At 44.1% G+C, this 26065-nt stretch overlaps 1 protein-coding gene across 7 annotated transcripts in view; it reads right to left on the minus strand.

Annotated features, from left to right (window-relative positions):
* The window catches only part of LOC141156754 (flavin-containing monooxygenase 3-like), a 252205-nt gene that overhangs the window by 120905 nt on the left and 105235 nt on the right, over positions 1 to 26065 (minus strand). For all 7 annotated transcript variants that reach the window (XM_073643106.1, XM_073643110.1, XM_073643109.1 and 4 more), the window contains 2 exons: positions 6646 to 6785; positions 1675 to 1863 (listed from right to left, as the gene is read on the minus strand). In XM_073643106.1, coding sequence (XP_073499207.1) covers positions 1675 to 1863; positions 6646 to 6777 — 321 coding nt within the window. In that variant the 5' untranslated portion in view covers positions 6778 to 6785. The remainder of the gene's footprint in view (positions 1 to 1674; positions 1864 to 6645; positions 6786 to 26065) is intronic.

A 26065-nucleotide genomic window follows, 5' to 3' on the forward strand; every position in this document is an offset into this window, starting at 1 on the left:
CGGAACCTCTGAGCTACTTATACAAGGGGGCGGTCCTTGTAAGGGAGCGGTGGCGACCAGGGAAGACGGGCAGGCAGTCACAGCAGGTGACCGGGACAGTCTCTGGGTGAACGGGCAGGAGGTCACGGCAAGTGACCGGGGCAGTCTCTGGGTGAACGGGCAGGAGGTCACGGTAAGTGACCGGGACAGTCTCTGGGTAAGGGTAGGTACGACCTGTGATGGCTGAGCCTCCAGGAGGGCTAGCAGGCAGATGGTAGATGTGTGCTCCCAGATGAGCAAGCGAGAGTCTCTGGATAAATGGGTGGTCACAGCATGTGACGGCGGATCCTCCAGGTAGGCCAACAGACAGGCAGCAGACGAGCGCTCCCAGGTGAGCGGGCAAGAGTCTCTGGAATAGCAGGTGGTCACAGCACGTGACGGCGGAGCCTCCAGGTAGGCCAAAAGACAGGCAGCAGATGAGTGCTCCCAGGTGAGCGGGCATGAGTCACTGGACTGGCAGGTGGTCACAGCACGTGACGGCAAAGCCTCCAGGCAGGCTAGCAAGCAGGTAGCAGGAGGACGCTCCCAGGTGAGCGGGCAAGCTGGTCCATAGACAGACTGACAGGCGTTGGTAGGCAGACCGTCGGACCTCAGGCTAGCAAGCAGGTAAGCGGATAACAGGCTGGAATCAGACAGCGAACTGGCAGGTAACTGGCAGGTAACTGGCAGGTAACTGGCAACGGGACCTGAGGGCTGAAGCAGAGTAGTGAACAGTGCAACAACATTGCTCGGGCACCTCCATTTTGGAGGAGGTGCCTTATATATGGGGAAGTCCTCCGGCCATTGGCCGGGGACTCCTTAGGACGGTGCGCGCGGCCCCTTTAAGAGGGAGGGAGCGCGCGCGCGCCCTAAGCACAGTGGCTGGGAAGGAGCGCACGCTGCCAGCAGAGCGGGAGGAGGACGCCGGGCTCGGAGCAGAGGGGTGAGGGGAACAGCGTCCCTGCCTAACAGTAAGTATATTATGGGAGGTTTTGACTGCCTCCTTTTCTAACTGAGAACTCCTCTCATCAGCCTAAGGCTTTTTTAAAGTAGTGCTAGATGCTACCTTCCCTTTAAATTTTTAGGCTTTTAGCCCAGGAGAGGCTCAGCATTTTAGGAACCTATTAAAGAGAGGTACACTTTGTCATGGCTGGTTGGCTCTCATGAATTGGCCAATTTATGTGCGAAGTACTTCATTTTATAGATATATTCTATTGGTTCAAATTTCGTATATTCAATGTTTACATACATGTTAGTGCTTAAAGTGTGCTGCTGTATGCTTTTATTAATAAAAATAACAGATGTGGGGAAACCCCAGGGTATGCGCACATGTTTGTAAGTTTCAGCTTATTTTATTCCTTGCAGATTTTAAGCAGTTTCAACATTTTTGCTGCGTTTTTTATCCAACCAGATAACTAGGGAAAAACAAATGAAAAGCGCATGCAAAAAATGTGTAAAAAATGTGGTGTACTTTATTCACCCTTTTTCCTGCCAAGAGATGCATTTTTGGTGCAGAACTTTCTGCAACAAAAACTTAATGTGTGCACCTACCCGGAGAGAGACTACAAGATATCAAAAGTTATCTACCAGTTTTGTTACCCATTAATGCATAACAATATTTTTTACACTTTGTCATGCAAAATATTAATATTTTACCTTAAATTTGATATATTTCATCAATGCAAAATGTTCCGCATAGAGTTTGATGTATTCAAAATATTTGTGATGTGGCAAGAAGTTTGGGAAGTCATCCGGCATTGGAAAATCGCTATGACTCGTTATTTCTTTGGAAGCATTGGAAACCAAAGACTTGTAGATACTGGCTCTTCCATCTTCTGCTTCATCCTGAAGTAGTTAAATTTTGCAAAATGTTTATTCATTTGTATTCTAGCAATATCTAGATATTTTTACGTAAATAGTTTGTTCCATAGGTAAATATGTCATTATTCCATTGCAAAACATAACACTTTTTATTCTAATAGCTTTTGAAAATTGCCCATAAAAAGTGATGGTAAATGCTTAATATAATACTCCTTGTGGTTCTTTTTTCCTATCTGGTAACAAGAAGCTACTTCCAGTGCACTTATTCTTATTAACCTTCACAATAGATGGAAACACTCGTACTAAATCTATGCAGTTGAAAGATGAACTTAGTATTTAACCTTGGTGCATATAGACATTGTGCCGGAATCGGCATTAGTGAAGTGGCCTCAGGTGCTGAGCCCACTCCACACAAGGCAGATGCCAGAAGTGGTATACAGCATCTGCCTGTGACTGGAGTGAGCTCCGATCCAGGCCCTGCTCCAGCACCCGGTGCACCCAGGCAAGTTCCGGGGCCCTGAGCAGGCGGGGGGCTTACTCGCCGTCGAGCACCCTGGCGAGCTATGGGACCCATGAGCGGAGGAGAGCAGTGCCAGCACCCGCCCCCCTCTGCTTGCTCAGGGGCCCAGCACAATACTTACCTCTCCCCGTGCCTCCGCAGCAGGTCCGATCTCTTCCGCGGCTGCTGCACTGTGACGTCTCAGGTCAGAGGGCGCGATGACGTCTTTCCACCACGCCCTCTCCTAAGCAGTCACAGCGCAGAGAGCAGGAAGAAGGCGGCATGGCTGAGAAGTCCGGAGCAGCGGCAGCGATGAGAGCAGCGGCAGCAGGTGAGGGGAGTATTTTATTTTTTTATTTTTTTTTTTATGTATGGAGGCATGGGGCACTATATGGGGGCCCAGGAGGCATGGGGCATTACATGGGTGTAAAGCCTGCATGGGGCATTATATGGGGCCACAGCCTTCATAGGGCATTATATAGGGGCACAGTCTGCATGGAGCATTATATGGGGGCCAGTATTCTGTATGGACTGTTATAATGGGTCCAGTATGCTGTATGGAGCTTTATATGGAAGCCAGTATTCTATATGGAGCGTTATATGGGAGCCAGTATTCTGTATGGAGAGTTATATGGGGGCCAGTATTCTGTATAGAGCGTTATATGGTGGCCAGTATTCTGTATGGAGTATTATATGGAGTCCATTATTCTGTATCGAGCAATATATGGGGCCCATAATACTGTATGGAGGACTATGTGGAGCCCTTAATACTGTATGGAGGACTATATTGTCCGGTCTGCATTGTGCACTGTGAGGAGTCACCAATTTCTGAGCTATTGTAGAATTTGCAATAGATATCACTCATGTAATGTAAGAAGTGAAATCTTTGGCCTTGTATTATATATAGATTTCTGTAATGCACACGCCTGGGCTGAGCGGCGTGTGCGTGTGATTCCACTGGACCGTGCCGGAGAGTGAATGCCTGGAGGGGCGTAACTAGGTATTCACCCGATCCGACCAGGGTCGCACGACGGCATACGACGCCAGTGCACCCAGGAGGAACCGAGCAGAGGGACCAGGTGCTACTCCAGGACAGACCCCGGACACGGCTGTTGACCCACACAGGGGAATACAGGAACAGACTGGTTAGGCTGGCACACAGACTGGTGGGAATAGGCAGGCACGACTGGTATGCGGGCAGGCGGGTATGCAGGCAGGGGGGTACAGGCAAGCACGGCTAGAGTGCAGACAGGAAGGCACTAGCAGGTAGGAACACAGGCGGGATAGGACCCAGTACACACTGGGACTCTGGAACAGAACCACAGATGTGGCAGACAAACAGCAGAGTGAGGCCGCCCAGAGAGGTGAGCGAGAGCAGGGCAGGACGAGACCGCCTGGAGCGGTGAGTAAGAGCAGAGCAGGACGAGACCGCCTGGAGCGGTGGGCAAGAGCAGAGCAGGACGAGACCGCCTGGAGCGGTGGGCAAGAGCAGAGCAGGACGAGACCACCTGGAGCGGTGAGCAAGAGCAGAGCAGGACGAGACCGCCTGGAGCGGTGAGCAAGAGCAGAGCAGGACGAGACCGCCTGGAGCGGTGAGCAAGAGCAGAGCAGGACGAGACCGCCTGGAGCGGTGAGCAAGAGCAGAGCAGAACGAGACTGCCTGGAGCGGTGAGCAAGAGCAGAGCAGGACGAGACCGCCTGGAGCGGTGAGCAAGAGCAGAGCAGGACGAGACCGCCTGGAGCGGTGAGCAAGAGCAGAGCAGGACGAGACCGCCTGGAGCGGTGAGCAAGAGCAGAGCAGGACGAGACCGCCTGGAGCGGTGAGCAAGAGCAGAGCAGGACGAGGCCGCCAGGAGCGGTGAGCAAAGGGTCAGAGCTGAGCGAGACTGCCGGAGCAGTGAGCAATAGTAAAGCAGGACGAGACCGCCTGGAGCGGTGAGCAAGAGTGGAGCAAGACTGCCGGAGCAGTGAGCAAAAGGGACAGAGCGGAGCAAGGCTGCCGGAGCAGCGAGCAAAGGAGTCAGAGCAGGCTAGAACCGCCGGAGCGGTAAGCAAAGGAGTCAGAGCAGGCTAGAACCGCCGGAGCGGTGAGCAAAGGAGTCAGAGCAGGCTAGAACCGCCAGAGCGGTGAGCAAAGGAGTCAGAGCAGGCTAGAACCGCCGGAGCGGTGAGCAAAGGAGTCAGAGCAGGCTAGAACCGCCGGAGCGGTGAGCAAAGGAGTCAGAGCAGGCTAGAACCGCCGGAGCGGTGAGCAAAGGAGTCAGAGCAGGCTAGAACCGCCGGAGCGGTGAGCAAAGGAGTCAGAGCAGGCTAGAACCGCCGGAGCGGTGAGCAAAGGAGTCAGAGCAGGCTAGAACCGCCGGAGCGGTGAGCAAAGGAGTCAGAGCAGGCAAGGCTGAGCAGGGGGGACAGGGCTCTGTTCACACGGAACAGACAGGAAGGGAAAGGCAGAGCCAGATACCCACAGGGTACTTGCAGTGAAGTAGCGAGTGGACCACAAACTCACAAACGGGAGTACAGAGACAACAAGCAGGAGTTACGTACGAGTTCAGACTCTGCAGAAAAAGGAAAGGAACGGACATAGAGGCAAAACAGGTAAAGGATAGGAGAGAGTTCAGACTGGAACTGAGTGTACGGAAGAGACCGACACTGCAGGGGGATACAGGAGCGGGTCTGGGAATACGGCCCCCAGAGAGGCAGGACGAACAGGCAAGGAGTGTGTTCAGACAGGACAGACAAGATACAGGAGCGGGTCTAGGTAATCGGCCCCTAGAAGGCAGGAGGAACAGGTTAGGAGCGTGTTCAGACAGGCCTGGAAATACAGCCTCCAGGATAGGCAGACAAGAGAACACAGAACGGGACCTGGCACCTTCAGAGTGCAAGCACACACTGAATGAAACACTATGCTCAGGCAGGGATTGATTGGAGCAGCTGAGCTATATACCAGGTGACAGACAGCAATAGGCTGAGGACGCACAAGGGGTGTGACCCACAGCAGGTACAAAAAGCAGGAAGTGATCGGGCGCCGCCCTTAAGCAGCAGAAACAGACACAAACAGACAGCATGGAGGGAAGTCAGAGAGACATTCTAGACAGGAGATCAAGTGCGCGCTCTTGCACAGTGGGAGATGGACCACTATGCAAGGACGCCGCCAGGTATGTTACAATTTCTCTGCGGTATCTGTGCATCATGAATCGTGGTATGTGTTAATGGGGCCCACTGAGACTCTTTCACCTAAGGCCCACAAAAACCTGAAGCTGGCCCTGATCCGATCACTGCTGTTTAACTATTTAGATGCTTCAATCAATTGCTGACAGTGGCATTTAAACAGAGCAATTGCATTGCCCACCCTCCACAAAATGATCGCAGGGTGCCAATATGTTACTATGGCAGTTGGGGACTTGCTAAAATCACCCACAGCTGCCATATTGGTGGTCCTGTGGAGCCCATAATTTTTAATATATATACTGCTTTACAGTAGTATATAGAACAAGTTATCAAAGGATTCAAATCCCTAAAAGTGAAAAATATATCAAAATATTTTTCAAAATTCAAATAAAATTTGAATCACTCTCCCTTTTTCCAGTTTTGAAATGAAGAAGAAAAAAAATATCTGGTACTGTCACATCCATAAAAGGCTGAACTATCAAAATATAAAGTAATTAACCTGTATTGTAAACACCAAAACAGTAAAAAAAATCAAAATACTAGAATTGCTGTTTTTTTTCACTGCCTCACCTCTCTTAAAAATCTAGTACAGAGCAATCAAAACGTGATATATACTGCCAAATGTTATCAATAAAATAGCAGCTCAAGGTGCAAAAAAATAAGCTCTCACACAGGTCTATCAAGAGAGAAATAACAAAGTTACAGGTGATAAAAAATACAATATTTTTAAACAAATTTCTAAATTTTTAGCACTAAAACAATAAACAAACAGATATTGCCACATTCACACTGACCTGAAGAATCATATTGCTAGATAATTTTTGCTGTACAATGAATTTAATAAAAAAACACTGAAACTATGGAAGATTTGCATTTTTTTCAATAATTTCATCCCACTTTGAATTTTTTACCCATTTTTCTGAATATTATGTGGTAAAGTGAATTGTGTCATTCAAAATTATAACTCATCCCACACAAGGCCTTAGAAGCCTATGCCAATATAAAAATAAAAAAGATATTGCTCTTGGAGGAAGGGGAGGAAAAACAGAATGCGTCAAAAACAAAACAATTGTCCGTAAGTAAAGAGATTTATCGTCAAACACCAATATCTATATGTAGAGCAGGTAAGATTTACTTACTGTAAATCTCCAGAGGCCTCCAATATCATTACTTTTTTCAAAGCAAGTAGGCTCAAGACCTTCTTCCAGACATGCCTTAATAGCTCCTAAGCCGCTAATCCCAGCTCCAATGATAGCAACTGTGTTTACCATGGTTTTATCTACAACATGAAGAAAAAAAATTGTCAATTAACACCTAGATGTGTGCCTAAAGTATGGAAGTATTCGGCTTCATATTTCTGCTTTCTCCTTTCAATCTTTCAATAGGCATATAATTAAAGAAGCACTCCTCTCATCAACATTTTTATCCTCTTAATATATTGCAATCATCATATTATACAGCACTGTGCACTTACAATTGCTCATTTTACCTTTCTACCCAGTTAATTCTTCTCTTTTCCATTAAGTCTATGGCATCACAATGATTAAATACAGACCAACTGAATCCTTCTAAGCTCTATGCAGAAGCAGGAAGTCTCTTTTCCTTTCATGAGTCATTTCCCTCTTCAACTCCTGACCCAGTTGCTTAGCTCCTGCCACTTGTCAGGGACTTTGCAGTGATGTAGAATTATAGTTCTAATGATGACTCGTGCAGGGATAAGAGACTTAGAAGGATTCAGTTAAATTTTAATTAGTGCTAATTTTATCGCTCACAGTGTCATTATGCAGAGTAGCCTAAAGAAACTTTCTTTGGCCAAGCGTGTGATATTACATTTATCTATATTAAACTTCAATTATCATTTCTCAGATCAAGTCTGCAGCTTACAAAAATCTCTAGGCGAGCTCACTGATAAATATGTTAAAAAGAAAATGACTGTATTCTATTCAACATTATAATAGTGGAGGCCAATGAACACTTAGACTCATTCACAGAAACAAAGGACTGTTCTGCTGGTAAAATTGAAATTTATGCTTGGAATATCAAACATGGTATTGCAGAAGATGTTTCTGAACATGTGACAGTGCACAACCTTGTATAAATTCTGTCAGAAACCACTTAATAAACTTCTTACAATGGATAAGCAATGCATGCCACTTTTAATTTTTTCCTGAGCCATTATTCTGAAAAAAATCCACAAGGAAAACAGGGTGCATATAATATATAATATGTTAGTGTGTGTGTGTATATATTGTGATTGATTGACTCGCTTGGCTGTTTCTAGAGGTAGACACAGGAACATTTTCACCTGCAGGTTTATTCAATACGGCATAAAGTACTACAGGCTCAATAAAATAAACACGGCCTTGTTGGCAAATAGTGACAAACAAAAAGATAAAGTATAGCACAGTCCTTATGCATGCGGGATTCGCCCACTCAGGTTATCACAAACTTTAGCTCTTCCTGAAGTTCCACACAGGAGACTTCCTGGTCTTCAACCAGACAACCAAATAAAAAACTCCGCAGCTGGAGGTATAACCTCTCCAGCCACACACTTGAGGTGGAGATATGGTGAGTGGCTATCCCACTCATCTCTTAGAAGCACTCACAAAAACGCAATCCAAACGTGGCTGATTAGCCTCTTCAGCACCTAATATGCTGGAGATAAGCTTCTGGGTTTCTCATCACGGAAGATAGCAACTTCTGTGACATATACAGTACAGACCAAAAGTTTGGACACACCTTCTCATTTAATTATTTTTCTGTACTTTCATGACTTTGAAAATTGTACATTCACACTGAAGGCATCAAAACTATTAATTAACACATGTGGAATTATATACTTAACAAAAAAGTGTGAAACAACTGAAAATATGTCTTATATTCTAGGTTCTTCAAAGTAGCCACTTTTTGCTTTGATGACTGCTTTGCATACTCTTGGCATTCTCTTGAGGAGCTTCAAGAGGTAGTCATCGGAAGTGGTCTTCCAACAATCTTGAAGGAGTTCCCAGAGATGCTTAGCACTTGTTAGCCCTTTTGTCTTCACTCTGTGGTCCAGCTCACCCCAAACCATCTCGATTGGGTTTGCAACTGCACTTGGGGACACATTCAAAGTTTGCCCAATTTTTCGGACTGACTGACCTTTATTTCTTAAAGTAATGATGGCCACTTGTTTTTCTTTACTTAGCTGCTTTTTTCTTGCCATAATACAAATTCTAATAGTCTATTCAATAGGACTATCAGCTGTGTATCCACCTGACTTCTGCACAACACAACTGATGGTCCCAACCCCATTTATAAGGCAAAAAATTCCACTTATTAAACCTGACAGGGCACACCTGTGAAGTGAAAACCTTTTCCGGTGACTACCTCTTGAAGCTCATCAAGAGAATGCCAAGAGTGTGCAAAGCAGTCATCAAAGCAAAAGGTGGCTACTTTGATGAACCTAGAATATAAGACATATTTTCAGTTGTTTCACACTTTTTGTTAAGTATATAATTCCACATGTGTTAATTCATAGTTTTGATGCCTTCAGTGTGAATATACAATTTTCAAAGTCATGAAAATACAGAAAAATCTTTAAATGAGAAGGTGTGTCCAAACTTTTGGTCTGTACTGTATCTCCCCTCACATATATCGCCAGTGACCCTGTAACAATATATATATGTGTATATATATATATATATATATATATATATAATGATCAATGTTTCAGTAGTTAAATTGCTATGCAAAAGTAAATCTTATAGATTATTTCCATGCCTGTAGGTTATACTCGGGAGTGATGACATTTTTAAATTCAGTATCTGCCAATAATAATGGCCAGTGCTTATGTAACATTGAATTTGTTTTCAATACAAGTACAAATGCTTTCAATCAGATTTTGAGTTTTTTTATTTGTATTGATCCTCCTGATTAACAGATGAAATCATGTACTAACCCTAGCTCTGGTATTATACTCTTCTCCATGGTTTCTTAGGTTATCCTTCTCTCATCTGAAATCTTTGATATCAGTTATTATATTCAGTCTAGAGAGTGAAATAATCAGAACAGTTCTGATAGGTTTTAACTAACTGCCCAACTGTTATTCCCATAAACAGAAATGATGGATGCCAGCTTTTCCAATGCAAATGGCTGTTTGGTAAATATCTTTTTGGGCACAGCCATCAAGATCAACTCAGATCTTCAGATTTAGGAACTACATTTCTTGTACATTTAACGTATGAAGAGGATCCCTATTATTTTGCTACTTGCGATAAAAATGAAATCCCCAAAAATGTGTCTCTTGCTTTTCAAAATATACATATATGGCACCAAAAAGAATTGTGCATCATATAAATAAATCATATCCTCTGTTATAATGTGTTGGTCATCTTACCACCCTAAAGAAGATTAGCAAAAGTTGGTGTACAAACTATCCCCATGGCAGTACCTAATAATATAGGGTAACCTCAAAAAAAAAAATTATGCATGAGAAATAATGCAATACTTAAAAATAAAATTGTTGGTGTTAGCATCCTGAATGACATGGTCATTACCTGATACAATAGATTTGCCTAAGATAGGGGTAGTTTTTTTTATTACTTTAGGCAGTCTTTAGAAAGTACCATATTTTTCAGACTATAAGACGCATCGGACCATAAGACGAACCTAGGTTTTAGAGGAGGAAAACAGAAAAAAAATGTAAGCAAAACATGTGGTCATGCTGCCCTGTTAAGGGGAAGGGGTTCTGCTGCTGACACTGTTATAGGGGTGATGTCCCCCAATTCTGTATATATATCTTCCGTCCTGGTATATATAGCCCCCTCCTTCCTGTTATACAAGGCCCCCATCCTCATCCTGCTATGATTGGCACCCCTGATCCCCATCACACTGTTGCCAACAGGGATCTCATTGTGTGAGTCACGCATGGCGTAACTGACATGTGCCCTCACACTGACAAGCTGTGCTGGAATATTCACTGCTTCCCACGCTGGGACTGTGTGCATGGGGAGCAATGACCATTCACTCTCCGTAGTAGCACGCACACTGTACCCGCAGCGCGGCTCCTGCTGCGCTCTGTGGTCTTTGTGCCCGCTATTAAAGACCATGAATATTCACTACAATCCACTCACATGGGTTGTAGTGAATATGCATGGTCTTTAATAGCGGGCACACAGACCGCAGAGCATCAGCAGGAGCCACGCTGTGGGTACAGTGTGCACGCTATTAAGGAGAGTGAATGGTCACTGCTCCCCATGCACACAGTCCCGGCATGGGGAGCAGTGACTATTTCGGCACAGCATCTCACAGTCTGAACGCCATGCGCGGCTCACACAGTGAGATCCCTGTCGGCATCAGAGCAAGACAAAGCACTGGAGGAGAGAAGAGGTGAGTGTGATTGTTTATATTTTTGTGTGCAGCATGATGGGGATGAGGGTTGCCAAGCTTTCCAGGATGAGGGGTGCCAAGCATACCAGGAAGAGGAATGAAGGGGGCTATACATACCAGGAAAAGAGATGAGAGGGGCCATACATACCAGGAAGAGGGATGGGGGTACAATACATACCGGGATGAAGGGTGCCATAACATACCAGGAGGCATACTGCAGGTACACTGTGCCTGCTATTAAAGAAAATGAATATTCACTGCTCCCCACACCCATGGGGAACAGTGAATATTAATTTTCTTTAGTAGCATTGCAGGCTACAGCAGGCAGCTGCTGCCTCCTGTGCCCTGCTACTCTTCCGCTACCACTCCCCCTACACCCCCACCACAGCAAAATAATATAAATATATAAAAAATATATATATCCATACATACAGTATGTATGTGTATATACATATAGTATATATGTGTATATACATACAGTATATATGTGTATATACATACATACATATATATATATATATATATATATATATATATATATATATATATATATCGGACTATAAGACGCACCCCCCACTTTCCTCCAAAATTTTGGAGGAAAAAAGTGTGTCTTATAGTCTTAAAAATACGGTAGCAGTTTGGGGGATCACATTAAATATGAATTAAAATTCATCATCTGCAATAAGGCCTGCAATATTAGCCCCTTAATAAAGTCTTCATTCAGAAAATTACTCAATGCTGGATACTTTGTCAAGTATATTTGGTTTTGTCATTCAGCAACCTTTTAGGCCATGGTCACATAATCCTCTCTGCCCTCTTATTACAATATTACACTCCTGTCACTGATTACTTCAGTATATTGGAGATTTTACTCAGTTCCTCTAATGTTCTACATTCCTACATAGACAAAGTTAAATATTTTTTCTTAGAATTAGCTTTTACTTTCTTTTTATTCTGTGGAATCAAGGTATGAATATATTAATACTGGGAGAACGTAGCTGTCATTTTCGATTTTCAGTTTTAATCTTGTAAGAGGAGGTTGCACATCACTGGTTATCTTTATATCTCAAATTTCAACTATTTCAGTATGGCTAGCAATTTTATTTCCTTCTCTTTGAAGTGTTAAATCAGAAATGTAAGTACAATGAGGTTTATATATTGCAAATTTTTAAGTAAAAATCTTTGTTTTACAGATCCATTTAAAACAAAGCAAACTGTTGTCTACATATATAGATTTCACAGACAAAATTCAAGAAAAAAGCAAATGAGCATATACCCTATAATAAGTAAATAATAATAGTACAAGTAAATAACATAGAGTATTTAGTTAACACTATTTTGATCAAAACAGCATAAAAGCCATCCCACCACAACAAGGTGTACCCAACTGGGACGGTCCCATTCTATATCTAGTATTAAAACCTATGTGTCTGCCGACTAGTGTTGGGTGAACCCGAACAGTAAAGTTCTGCATCCATACTGAACATGTACTGTACTGTTCGGGTTCGGGTGTTTCCCACGCTGTTACTTGTCTGACAGCGCAGAAAACACAGGCTCTGGGCAGCGGTAATTACATTACCGCGATCAGAGTGCTGTGACATCATGCTGACAGGTGTCAGCATGATGCCACAGCTGTCCCCAATGTTCTCCGCACCTGCAAAAAATAAAAAAAACATCATATACTCACCTTACAGCTAATTCCCGAAGCCCATGATCACCTGTAATAAAAATAAAATAAACAAACCTCATCCTTACCTTTCTGACGCAGTCCAAATAACGAAGGTCCCACGAAGATTCCATTAACAGAGCGGCCACACTGTATGTGACCGCTCTGTTCATTTGCCGGCAATACACTGACTCAGTGTATTCCCGGCAAATGAGGTCTGTGCATGCTCAGTAAGTATTTTCCCACGCATGCAATCAGTTGGACTCGTGGGAAAATACTCACTGCGCATGCGTTTACCTGTTTTGCCGGGAGTCAGTGTATTGCCGGCAAATGAACAGAGCCGCTCAAAGGCACAAATGACAATGGAAGGTATTTACAAAAACACTTCTTTCCACTGTTCAAAATGATGGGGGCATTATTTATTGTAGTGAACAACCTCTTTAATAGTGGCAGTGTCAATCTGTTGACTCAGTGAGTGAGTTCAGTGATTGAAGGATCAAACTGTCTGTCAAAGTAAATAGGGAGAATTGCCTGCTATCATAGACATTGATCAGGTAGTTATAAGGGGGATTAGAAAGTTGAGAAATACATCTGAATGACGTTGTTCCTATGCCATAGCCCTGGTTCCTCTTGATAACGCCCTGTCAAGAGAAAACTGAATTTTTAAAGCTGGTGCTTCCCATATAATGTATAAGATGTGGTGTGTGCTGCAGACAATACTCAGTAACTGATTAAATCTATCACTGATTCACTGTTCATTCAGCTATGTATGATAGTTAGAATAAATGAATTAAAAAATAAATAATAAATGTAAAAAGATCAGAGATTTTTTTTTTTATAAATAAAATAAGTTTTAACAAATGCTAATAAAAGTGAAGTTTTAATAGCTAAGTAGAAGGGAAGTAATTTGCCTTAGGGAAATCTATAAATAAGTGTATCAATTTATCATGTATAAGTAATTTATTACATATAAGTGCAAAATAGTGCAAAAATATAAGCAATTTATCATGTATAAGTGAATCAGTTTATCGTGTATCAGTTTATCAAATGTATCAATTTATCATCTAACTTTGAGAAAAATCGCACTTTAGAGCGACTTACTCTGTGACATATATTAGTAAAGGCCGACTGTATGGCGAGGTGATGAATTCTATACCCCTTTGTCAATGGGACTAAGTGAAAATACTGAATTCAGTGATTAAGACTAGTGTTGAGCGAGCATGCTCGACACTGCTCGGTACTCACCCGAGCATCTCACTACTGGGGATGTTCGGCGAGCACCGAGCATTTCAGGGTTACTCGGGCGGGAGCTCGGGTCTCCGCCCTGCACGTTTGGCGCTCTTTACAGAGCCAATGAACATGCAGGGATTGCCAGCCAGTCACTGTAATGCGGCAGCTATGTTGTTTGTGGGCATTACAGTGATAGGCTGGCCGCACAGCGTCACCTCGAGTATTTAAAACCGGGCGCCGCCATCTTGGACACAGTCGCTCCGGATCAGACAGTGTAGGGTCAGTGCTGCTGAGCTAGGGAGAGATTTATACTCCAAAATAGTTAGTGTAGGGTCTCTAAAGCCTGCCTAATCAAACAAACAGTCCTTCTCAGGACTAATATCCATCCCAGATATCAGGCAGGCAGGCAGACTGTATAGGAGATGCAGTGGTTATACCAGCAAACGCTGCATTACAGTCCTGTGTGCTCCTGTTGGTCAAATTGCTAGACTTATCCCCCTTTCTCAGGGGCCATGAAAATTTTTTTTTTTTCATCTAAATCCGGTATTTTTTTTCCATCAGTCAGACTGTACAAATACGCGTCTTATTAACCTTTTGGTATCCCCCCCCCCCAAAAAAAAAAATTGAGTATCTGTGACTGTTCAGCCCCAAATATATCTATTAAAAAGAGTCTGGTATACGCCAGTAAATTAGACCTGTGGTTTTGCAGTTCCACGGTTCAAATCTCTGTATTATCCAGATTTTGGCCTGTTTTACGTTAAAAAAAAAAAAAAAAGTGTCTCCCTGTCTGTTCAGTCACAAATATATCTGTTTAAAAGATTCTGCTGTAGGCCAGAGAAATAGAACTGTGGTTTTCCTCTTCCACAGTTCTAATCTCCTTTATATTACCCTTTTTCCTTTGATAGTGCGAGTGTAAGCTATTTTAATGGACGTTCTGGTGATGGTACATGTAGAGGACGGGGCCGTGGCCAAGGTGAAAATGTGCCACAACCAACAGCCACATCTTCTCGCTCCCACTTCTTGACCGAATTACTAGGGAAGCACACTCTAACACCAGTATTGCGAACTGATCAGTGTGAACAGGTTATTAATCGGATAGCAGATAATACTTCCAGTTACTTGGGCACCACCACCTCCGGTCTGTCTTCCACACGGTCAAGTTTTAGTAGCCGTGAGTTTCGACCGCATACTCCTCCTCACCCTGATGCTCCTTCCTCCCACCATGCCGAGTGTCATCAGACAGCAACTGATCCCACACTTGAACACTCTGAAGAGCTGTTCACTGGTCCATTTCCAGATTTGGGCCCCTCGCCTGCTCTGCTTGAAGTGGTGGAAGAGGAGATCCCATGTAGCAATGGCCAAATATTTGAACAGCCATGGCCACAGGAAGGCGACGCTGGCAAGTTGTCACAAGAGGTGGACGATGACGAGACACAATTGCCACGAAGTGAGGAAGAGGATCGTGGTGCGCAAGTGGAAGAGGAGGAGGTGGTGGATGATCTTGTAACTGAGGACACACAGAGCGAGGCCAGCAGCACACAGGGGGAGGGAGGCAGAGTACCCCAACAGGCAGGAAGAAGCAGTGTGGTCGCCACACACAGAAGGCGGGCAACAGTTCCCCGAAACTCCAACACGAGGGACATTGCCAGTACAAGCGGTAGGTCTTCCAGAGTCTGGAATTTTTTTAAAGACTTTGCTGATAACCCCAGAAAGGCCATTTGTACCACCTGCCATGCCAGTATCAGCAGGGGTGACAAAACTACCAGCCTGACCACCACCAGCATGATCAGGCACATGGCAGCAAAGCACCCGACTTTGTGGGACGAACCCCAGGGTCCACGACAAGTAGCAGCGGGTGTCACCACTGCTTCTTCGGCTGTGGTGCGTGTAATAGAACCCCCTGTTGTGCGTGCAAGGCAATCCCCTGTCCATACTGCATGCAAAGATGCCCCCTCCTCTCAGTCTTCACTTGTTATGCTGTTTCTTGAGAAACTGCCATCAACGTCCACGTCCAAGTCCCACAGCAGCGTTCAATTGTCCATATCCCAGAGCTTTGAACGAAAGCGCAAATTCGCAGCCAACGCCCCACAGACCACAGTCCTAAATTCGCACATTTCACAACTGCTTGCATTGGAAATGCTGTCTTTTAGGCTGGTGGAGATGGAATCCTTCCGCAACCTTATGGCGGTGGCCGTTCCTCGGTACTCGGTCCCCAGCCGACACTATTTTGCCCTGTGTGCCATCCCCGCACTACACAAGCACGTGTCCTAAAACATCTGCCGTGCCCTCAACAACACAGTTACTGGGAGAGTCAACCTGACAACGGACACGTGGACAAGTGCTTGAGGCCAGGGACGGTACATCTCCCTGACGGCACACTGGGTAAACATAGTGGAAACCGGGACCCAGTCGAACCTTGGGACGGAACACATCCTCCCCACACTGAGGATTGCGGGCCCTATGTCAGTCAGAGGTGCCCCCACAGTGTACAGCTCCTGCACCTCCTCCTCCTCCTCCTCATGTTCAGCCTCCATCTCAGATATCACCACATCAGTTACAAGCTGGAAGCACTGGAAGCACTGCAGTACTGCCTCAGCCAAGCGGCAACAGGCTGTGCTGAAACTCATAAGCTTAGGTCATAAACCTTACACTGCTTGTGAGTTGTGGACAGCTGTGAAAGAGCAGGCAGATCTGTGGCTGAGACCGCTGAACCTACATCCAGGCATGTTCGTGTGTGACAATGGCCGTAACCTGGTGGCGGCTCTGAGGCGAGGTGAGATCACACACGTACCATGCCTGGCTCATGTGCTTAACCTCGTGGTTCAGCAGTTTCTTAAATCGTACCCCAAGTTGCCAGATCTGCTCGTCAAAGTACGCCACCTGTCAGCTCATTTTCGCAAGTCGGCTACAGCTTCCGCTGCCCTTGCTGTGTTGCAGCAGCATTTGCAGCTTCCGGCACACCGACTGGTGTGTGATGTCCCCTCACGCTGGAGCTCTACCCTCCACATGTTGCAAAGGATTTGTGAACAGAAGGGAGCAGTTGTGGAGTACCAGCTGCAACAAGGCCGTCAATATTCAGGTCAGACTCCACACATAAGACCTCAGGAGTGGACCTGGATGTCTGACATATGTACCATCCTGACAAACTTTGAGGAGTCCACCAAGATGGTGAGTGGCGATAACGCCATCATTAGCGTCAGCATCCCACTTGTCTGTCTTTTGCAACGTTCTCTGCAGAGAATTAAAGAGGAGGCATTGCAGCCAGAGTATGATGAGATGGATCAAGAAGCCGTAGCGGTTGATTACACACAGCCCAGCCTCATCTCATCCCAACGTGCATTGGGGGACAATGAGGGAGAGGAGGAGGAGGAGGAACAGGAGCTGGTATCATGCGCTGTAAACGGTAGTACCTGTACAACTGTCATACCGTCGGTTCAGCGTGGGTGGTCTGAGGACAGGGGGGAGGAGGAGGAGAGCGTGGTCAGTCGTCATCTTGGTGAGGACACGGAAGTCTTGCCCGTTACCAGTCTGGCACGCATGGCTGACTTTATGTTACGCTGCCTTAACCGTGACCCTCGTATTGTAAAAATGTTGGGTGACAGTCATTACTGGTTGGTGACACTTTTAGCCCCCCGCTACAATGAGAACTTTCACTCTCTTATTCCTGAGGTGGAGAGGTCTACAAAAATGGGGCTGTACCAGAAGGTCCTTGCTGCAGAACTGTTAAAAAAATTCCCATCTAAAAACACGCTAGCGGCAGAGGTCACAGTTCGTTGCCCAACTAAGGCGTACAGTCGAGAGAGACGCAACTCCAATTCAGCAGAGGCAGGGGAACATTGTCAACATTCTGGGACAGTTTTCTGAGACCCGCCCAGCTTACAGGCCCTGAGGCACGGGGTACTCTCACAAGGAATGGAAAGTTTCAAAAGATGGTGAGGGAGTACCTTGCCGACCGTACCAGCATCCTCCGTGATTCCTCTGTGCCTTTTAATTATTGGGTATTCAAGCTGGACACTTGGAATGAACTCGCTCTGTACGCCTTGGAGGTCCTGGCCTGCCCTGCCACTAGCGTGTTATCGGAGCGTGTTTTTAGTGCCGCTGGGGGAATTATAACTGATAAGCGCACTCGCCGGTCAACTGACAATGCTGACAAGCTGACCCTTATCAAAATGAACAAGGGCTGGATTGGGCTAGACTTCTCATCACCACCAAATGACAGCAGAGTAACATAAAGTCAGATCCACTGTGTTATTTCGGGAGGTGTATTCCCATGCACCGCTTCACACCCACACATGGGTATACGCTTCCTCATTTCGGCTGTATTTTGCACTTTTCCTTATCCTCAGCCTCCACCACTACTATACCACCAGGGTCACCTTGGTCCGTGTTGCCAGCATTGCAAGTTACTCCCTCCTAATTTTTGGCAGCTTTTGCTTGGAAGGCATAGGCAAAGACTATGGGAGACCCACTCCTCAATAATGGAAATAATGTTTTTAAGATGCTGTACTGCATGGCTCTTCCAAGGGGCATTAAAACCATCTTGCTAAGCTACTGCACCTCCACCACATTTTCAAGGGGCATTGATATTGTCTTTTTATTCCACTGTGACCTCCACGTCTCTTCCAAGGGGCATTTAAACCATCTTGTTAAGCTACTGCGACCTCCACCACTTCTCAAAGTGGCATTAAAACCGTCTTGTTAACCTACTACAACCTCCACTACTCCTCCAAGGGGCATTAAAACAGTCTTGTTAAGCTACTGCAACCTCCACCACATTTTCAAGGGGCATTGATATTGTCTTTTTATTCCACTGTGACCTCCACGTCTCTTCCAAGGGGCATTTAAACCATCTTGTTAAGCTACTGCGACCTCCACCACTTCTCAAAGTGGCATTAAAACCGTCTTGTTAACCTACTACAACCTCCACTACTCCTCCAAGGGGCATTAAAACCGTCTTGTTAAGCTACTGCACCTCCACCACATTTTCAAGGGGCATTGATATTGTCTTTTTATTCCACTGTGACCTCCACGTCTCTTCCAAGGGGTATTTAAACCGTCTTTTTAAGCTACTGCGACCTCCACCGCTCTTCCAAGGGGCATTAAAACCATCTTGTTAAGCTACTGCGACCTCCACCATTCTTCCAAGGGGCATTAAAACCATCTTGCTAAGCTACTGCGACCTCCACCACTTTTCCAAGGGGCATTGCATTTCCTCCTAATTTTAGTCAGCTTTTGCTTTTCAATGCATAGGCGAACACTAAGGGAGACCCACTCCCCAATAATGGGTAGAAGGTTTTTAGTATGCTGTAATCCACGTCTGTTTCAAGGGGCATTGCAGTTCCTCATATTTTTTGGAAAGCCTTCCATTCACTGCTTAGGCCAACAGTGCACAGGAGACCCAGTTGCTATAAATGGAAAAAACGGTTTAGTTAATGCCCTCTGACCTCCATATCACTTCCAAGGGCCATTGGAGTGCCTCGAAATTATTGGTAGGCATTGCACTCACTGCATACCCTATAACTGTGTAGCCAAACCGCTCCTTTTGGTACAGAATCATATCCTACAAGACATGTGTGGTTGACTGGCCTGATATTGATGTGAATGGTCCCTGTTCCTCCTGCTCTTTCTCCTTTGCCACCACCTCATCCATCATTCATCACCTGAAGCTGTTGAGGAGACCTATAGGCTCAAATACTTATTTAACCTCCAGATATAGGAGATTGAGAGGAAAGACCCACAAAGTGTATTATTTCACCTTCATAAGGTTGTTTAGATCAAAAGATGGCTGCCATTTCCTGTTTCATCACGCCATGCTCTGTTCTGGGAGGAAGCTGCATTCTATAGAAGGACTAAACCATCCTGATGACCTCATGGACAACGCCCCCTGATGACCTCATGGACTATGCCCCCTGATGATCTCATGGACTACGCCCCCTGATGACCTCATGGACCACGCCCCCTGGACTAACCAATCAATACAGCTGGTTACTCACATTCTGGCCTAACCGAGCCCACATACAGTGTTTATATAAGTCTATGTTCGGGTTGAATAAAGACACTTGGAGCTGTGCCATAGCTGATAAAGGAGAGCTTACATCCAAATGTGTGTGTGTCTGATGTTATTCTTTCTTGCATGCACTTGATCATATCCATTAGGCCAGGAGCAGGCAACTAGTGAACATACCAAAGTGTTCACAATAACATTTTTGGTGGCCCAACGTGGGGCCAGCAGAGGGAGAAGCCCTACACCCTTAGGACCGGCGATTGGAACGGCAGGACGCACTGAATACCCCGAGCCAGGAGACTGATCACCTCCATAACCAAACACGGTAAGTCTGCTGATTTTTATAATCTGTAGTCTTTTCCTGTGTTCCTCGGGGTATCCTGTGCAGATTGCCTGACTGTGTCTGGTTTTCGAGGTATCTGTAAGACGGCAGAAGGGTCTCTCCACTGCTGGCCATTTTAATTGCGGAAGAACCGTCACATGCTTAGTTGCCTGCTGCCTGTTATGTGTCGTGTTGAGGGGAGATTGACTGGTATCTAAAGGGAGCAAGTGGGTTTTTGAGTGGTATCTGGAGAAATAAAAGGATATTGTCTGTGGTATAGTTCACGTTTGTCGCCTGTAATACGATTTCCGTTCTGGTGGAGAAAGTAGGGGTACTTAGCCTGGAGTGATGGACTCGGCGTGGCCTAGAGTGATTTGACTCGGCCTGGTACCGGCACGGTGCCTGGAGTGAGGGACTCGGCCCGGAGCCTAGTAAATTGAGTTTCGGCACGTAGCCTAGAGTGAGTGACTCGGTGCGGGGCCTGTTAATTGGATTAATACGAGGTGTTTTATTTATTATATATATATATATATATATATATATATATATATATATATATATATACATATACATATACAGTTATATGAAAAAGTTTGGGCACCCCTATTAATCTTAAGCTTAATGTTTTATAAAAATTGGTGTTTTTGCAACTGCCATTTCAGTTTGATATATGTAATAACTGTTGGACACTAATGTTTCTGCCTTGAAATGAGGTTTATTGTACTAACAGAAAATGTGCAATCTGCATTCAAACAAAATTTGACAGGTGCATAAGTATGGGCACCCTTATCATTTTCTTGTTTTAAATACTCCTACCTACTTTTTACTGACTTACTAAAGCACTTTTTTTGGTTTTGTAACCTCATTGAGCTTTGAACTTCATAGCCAGGTGTATGCAATCATGAGAAAAGCTACTTAAAGTGGCCACTTGCAAGTTTTTCTCCTGTTTGAATCTCCTCTGAAGAGTGGCATCATGGGCTCCTCAAAACAACTGTCAAATGATCTGAAAACAAAGATTATTCAACATAGTTATTCAGGGCAAGGATACAAAAAGCTGTCTCAGAGATTTAACCTGTCAGTTTCCACTGTGAGGAACATAGTAAGGAAATGGAAGAACACAGGGACAGTTCTTGTTAACCGCTTCGCGACGGCCCACCGTAGATAAACGTCGGCGCTTGCTGGGCTCTGTGCAGCGCCGATGTTTAAAAATGGTGAGTGGTCTCGCAGCGCTCAGGACCCTCATGGTCCTTCAAGCGCTGCGATTCCGGTGCAGAGCATTAGCTCTGACAGGGGACATCATCGAGACCTGATTGGATCAGGTCCCAATGATGTTAACCCTTTGCTATGTTCAATATGCCGCGATCTATAGTGATCGCGGCATATAGAAGATAGACAGAGGAGAGGGGGTCATCTTACTTATCTCTCCAACGGACTCCTGATACCTTCCAGGACCTGGCGTTGCTATGGCAGCTGGAGGTCACATGACCGCCTCCAGATCTGCCACATATGGTGTCCTGCCAGGCTCAGCCTGCAGCTGAAGCCTGGCAGGACACACTGACTGTGAAACAGTCAGTAAAGATCTCATGTAATGTAATACATGTCTATTACATTACATGAGATCAGTGATCAGAAAAATAAAAAGTAATTAAAAATGTAAAAAAAAAGTAAAAAAAAAAATCACAAAATAAATAAAAAGAAATAAATATTAAACCAATAAATCCGTATATTTATGCAAAACCAAAAAAAGTACGCATATTTGGTATCGCCGCGTCCGAAACAACCCGATCTATAAAACTGTCACACTAATTAACTCCTTCTGTGCACACCGTAATAAAAATAAATAAAAAACGGAGCAAAAAAATATGCTTTTTCATCATATTGCCAAACAAAAAGTGGAAAAAAATGCGATCAAAAAGCAAAATGGAAATAAAAATGGTACTGCTGAAAACGTCATCTTGTTCCGCAAAAAAAAAGCCACCATACTGCGACATCAGCCGAAAAATAAAAAAGTTATAGAGCTCAGAATAAAGCAATGCAAAAAAAATATTTTTTCAATAAAATTGTTTTATTGTGTAAAAGCGCCAAAACATAAAAAAAATATACAGTAAGTGTAGTATCGCTGTAAACGTACTGACCCGAAGAATAACGCTGCCTGATCACTTTTACCACACGCAGAACGGCATAAAAAAAACCTCAAAAAACAATTCCTGAATTGTTGGTTTTTGTTAATTTTACCTCCCAAAAAATGGAATAGAAAGCGATCAAAAAATGTCACGTACCAAAAAATGGTACCAATAAAAATGTCAACTCGTCCTGCAAAAAACAAGCCATCAAGTGACTCTGTCGGCCGAAATATGGAAAAATTATAGCTCTCAAAATATGGCGATGCAAAAACTAGATTTTGCAAAAAAAAGCATCTTAGTGTGTGACAGCTGTCAGTCATAAAAACCCGATATAAATCTGGTATCTCTGTAATCACACCGACCCGAAGAATAAAGTAATCTAATCAGTTATATCACATGAGGAATGGCGTAAAAAATAAATAAAACCAATTCTTCACCTGCTACTGATTTGTTTATTATGTCCCCCAAAGATCGCAGTAAGGCTCTGCTCACATTTATCCTGCGCTCTGCGCTGAGCACTTACACCAGAGTTTCCGTGTAAATCTCTGAAATACGTGATTCAGGCAGAACCCATGATGGAAGATTCCCTGTAATGAGGCAGATATAGGCCACTGTGGATGCCGTCTGGCCTGTGATCCCACGGTGTCATTTGTTTTAGGCATGCACAAAAGTGTGGTTGGCCACAGTTTTGTGCACTTCAGAAAAAAAGGACACCGCTAAACAGAGGCCAGACGGAGTCGAGAGTAACTCTGCTGCCTCATTACAGCGAATGGATCCCGCAGGGGTTTCATCTGAATTACATCACTTGGAAATTTAGATGGAAACCCCGATGTAAGTGCTCAGCCTAGAGCGCCGGATAAATGTTACGTAAAATGTTTCCAATAAAAGCTTCAACTCAGTCCTCAAAAAAAAGCTAGTCCCCACTCAGGTCCGTCATCTGTTAAAAATATAAAAGATTTCCAAGTTACTGGTAGCAGAAAGGCTCTGGAAAAGCGAAATGGCCCTTGCCCCCCAAAAGAAATTCAGAAAATTTTGTGCTCCCAAATCCAAATGCCTATTCTACAATAATTTGTTCTCCAATTGTCAAATAGCGCTCCGTCCCCCCCAGATCTCGCCATATGGCTAAGCGGTACGATACAGCCACATATGGGGTATTGCCACTTTTAGAAGAAATTGTGTGACACATTTTTACCCATTGCCCTGTGTGAAAATGTAAAATCTGAGGGTAAAACATTTTTTTGTGGTAAAAATATAATTATGCTTTTTTCACTGCCCAATGGTATAAATTAAAAAATTAAAAAATACTCACTACTTCCCTAGATGAATTCCTTGAGAGGTGTAGTTTACAAAATGGGGTCACTTGTGGGGGTTTCTGCTGTTTCGGCATATCAGCGACTCTTCAAATGTGACATGGTGTCTGCAACCTATCCCAGCCAACATAGCGCTCCTTTCTCTTCCGAACCCTGCCGTGTACCAAAGCAGTGGTTTTCCCCCACATATGGGGTATCGGCGTACTCAGGAGAAATTGCACAACAAATTTCATGGTGCAATTTATCCTGTTACCCTTATGATAATGCAAAATCAGGGAATGAAAAACATTTTTTGTGGGAAAAATGTGAAAATTTTATTTTTATGGCTCAATATTATAAACTTCTGTGAAGCAGCTGGTGGTGCAAGGTGCTCACTACACATCTAGATAAGTTCCCTAAGGGGTCTAGTTTCCAAAATGGTGGCACTTGTGGGGGTTTTCCACTGTTTAGGCACATCAGGGGCTCCCCAAATGCAACATGGCATCTGCCAATTATTCAAACAAATTTTACATTCAAAAAGTCAAATGGCGCTCCTTCCCTTTCAAACCCTGCCATGCGCCCAAACAGTGGTTTGCCTCCACATATGGGGTATTGGCATGTTCAGGAGAAATTGCACAACAAATGTCATGGTGCAATTTATCCTATTACCCTTATGATAATGCAAAATTAAGGGATGAAAAACGTTTTTGTGGGAAAAATGTGAAAATTTTATTTTTACAGCTCAATATTATAAACTTCTGTGAAGCACCTTGGGGTTCAAGGTGCTCACCACACATCTAGATAAGTTCCCTAAGGGGTCTAGTTTCCAAAATGGTGTCACTTTTGGGGGGTTTCCACTGTTTAGGCACATCAGGGGCTCTCCAAACGCAACATGGCGTCTGCTAATTATTCAAACAAATTTTACATTCAAAAAGTCAAATGGTGCTCCTTCCCTTCCGAACCCTGCAGTGCGCCCAAACAGTGGGTTTTCCTCACATATGGGGTATCAGCGCGCTCAAGAGAAATTGCACAAAAAAATTTGTGGTCCATTTTTTCCTGTTACCCCTGTGAAAATAAAAAATTGGGTCCAAAGTAACATTTTTGTGAAAAAAGTTAAATGTTCATTTTTTTCTTCCACATTCCAAAAATTCCTGTGAAGCACCTGAAGGGTTAATAAAGTTCTTGAATGTGGTTTTGAGCACCTTGAGGGGTGCAGTTTTTAGAATGGTGTCACTTTTGGGTATTTTCTGTCATAAAGACCCCTCAAAGTGACTTCAAATATGATGTGGTCCCTAAAAAAATGTTTTTGTAAATTTTGTTGGAAAAATGAGAAATCACTGGTCAACTTTTAACCCTTATAACTCCCTAACAAAAAAAAATGTACATGCTGATGTAAAGTAGACATGTGGGAAATGTTATTTATTAACTATTTTGTGTGACATATCTCTCTGATTTAAGGGCATGAAAATTCAAAATTTGAAAATTGCAAAATTTTCAAAATTTTTGCCAAATTTCCGATTTTATCACAAATAAACGCAAGTGATAGCGAAGAAATTGTACCACTATCATGAAGTACAATATGTCACAAAAAAACAGTCTCAGAATCAGGGGGATCCATTGAAGCGTTCCAGAGTAATTACTTCATAAAGTGACAGTGGTCCGAATTGAAAAAATTGGCCCGGTCACGAAGGCAAAAACAGGCTCTGGTGCGAAGTGGTTAAGGCCAGAAGTGGCAGGCCAAGAAAAACATCAGAAAGGCAGAGAAGAATAATGGTGAGATCAGTCAAGGACAATCCTCAGACCACCTCCAGAGAGCTGCAGCATCAACTTGCTGCAGATGGTGTCACTGTGCATCGGTCAACTATACAACGCACTTTGCACAAGGAGAATCTGTATGGGAGAGTGATGCGAAAGAAGCAGTTTCTGCAAAGCATGCCACAAACAGAGTCGGCTGAGGTATGCAAAAGCACATTTGGAGAAGCCAATTTCTTTTTGGAAGAAGGTCCTGTGGACTGATGAAATCAAGATTGAGTTGTTTGGTCAAACAAAAAGGTGTTATGCATGGCGGCAAAAAACACAGCATTCCAAGAAAAACACTTGCTACCCACAGTAAAATTTGGTGGAGGTTCCATCATGCTTTGGGGCTTTGTGGCCAATGCCGGCACCGGGAATCTTGTTAAAGTTGAGGGACGCATGGATTCCACTCAGTATCAGCAGATTCTTGACAGTAATGTTCAAGAATCAGTGATAAAGTTGAAGTTACGCAGGGGATGGATCTTTCAGCAAGACAATGATCCAAAACACCGCTCTAAATCTACCCAGGCATTCATGCAGAGGAACAATTACAATGTTCTGGAATGGCCATCCCAGTCCCCAGACCTGAATATCATTGAACATCTGTGGGATCATTTGAAGAGGGCTGTCCATGCTCGGCGACCATCAAACTTAACTGAACTGGAATTGTTTTGTAAAGAGGAATGGTCAAAAATACCTTCATCCAGGATCCAGGAACTCATTAAAAGCTACAGGAAGCGACTAGAGGCTGTTATTTTTGCAAA

The sequence above is a fragment of the Phyllobates terribilis genome, unplaced genomic scaffold (assembly GCF_046119375.1).
Source record: "Phyllobates terribilis strain yellow unplaced genomic scaffold, ASM4611937v1 Scaffold_8__6_contigs__length_399053987, whole genome shotgun sequence".
Lineage (NCBI taxonomy): Eukaryota > Metazoa > Chordata > Amphibia > Anura > Dendrobatidae > Phyllobates > Phyllobates terribilis.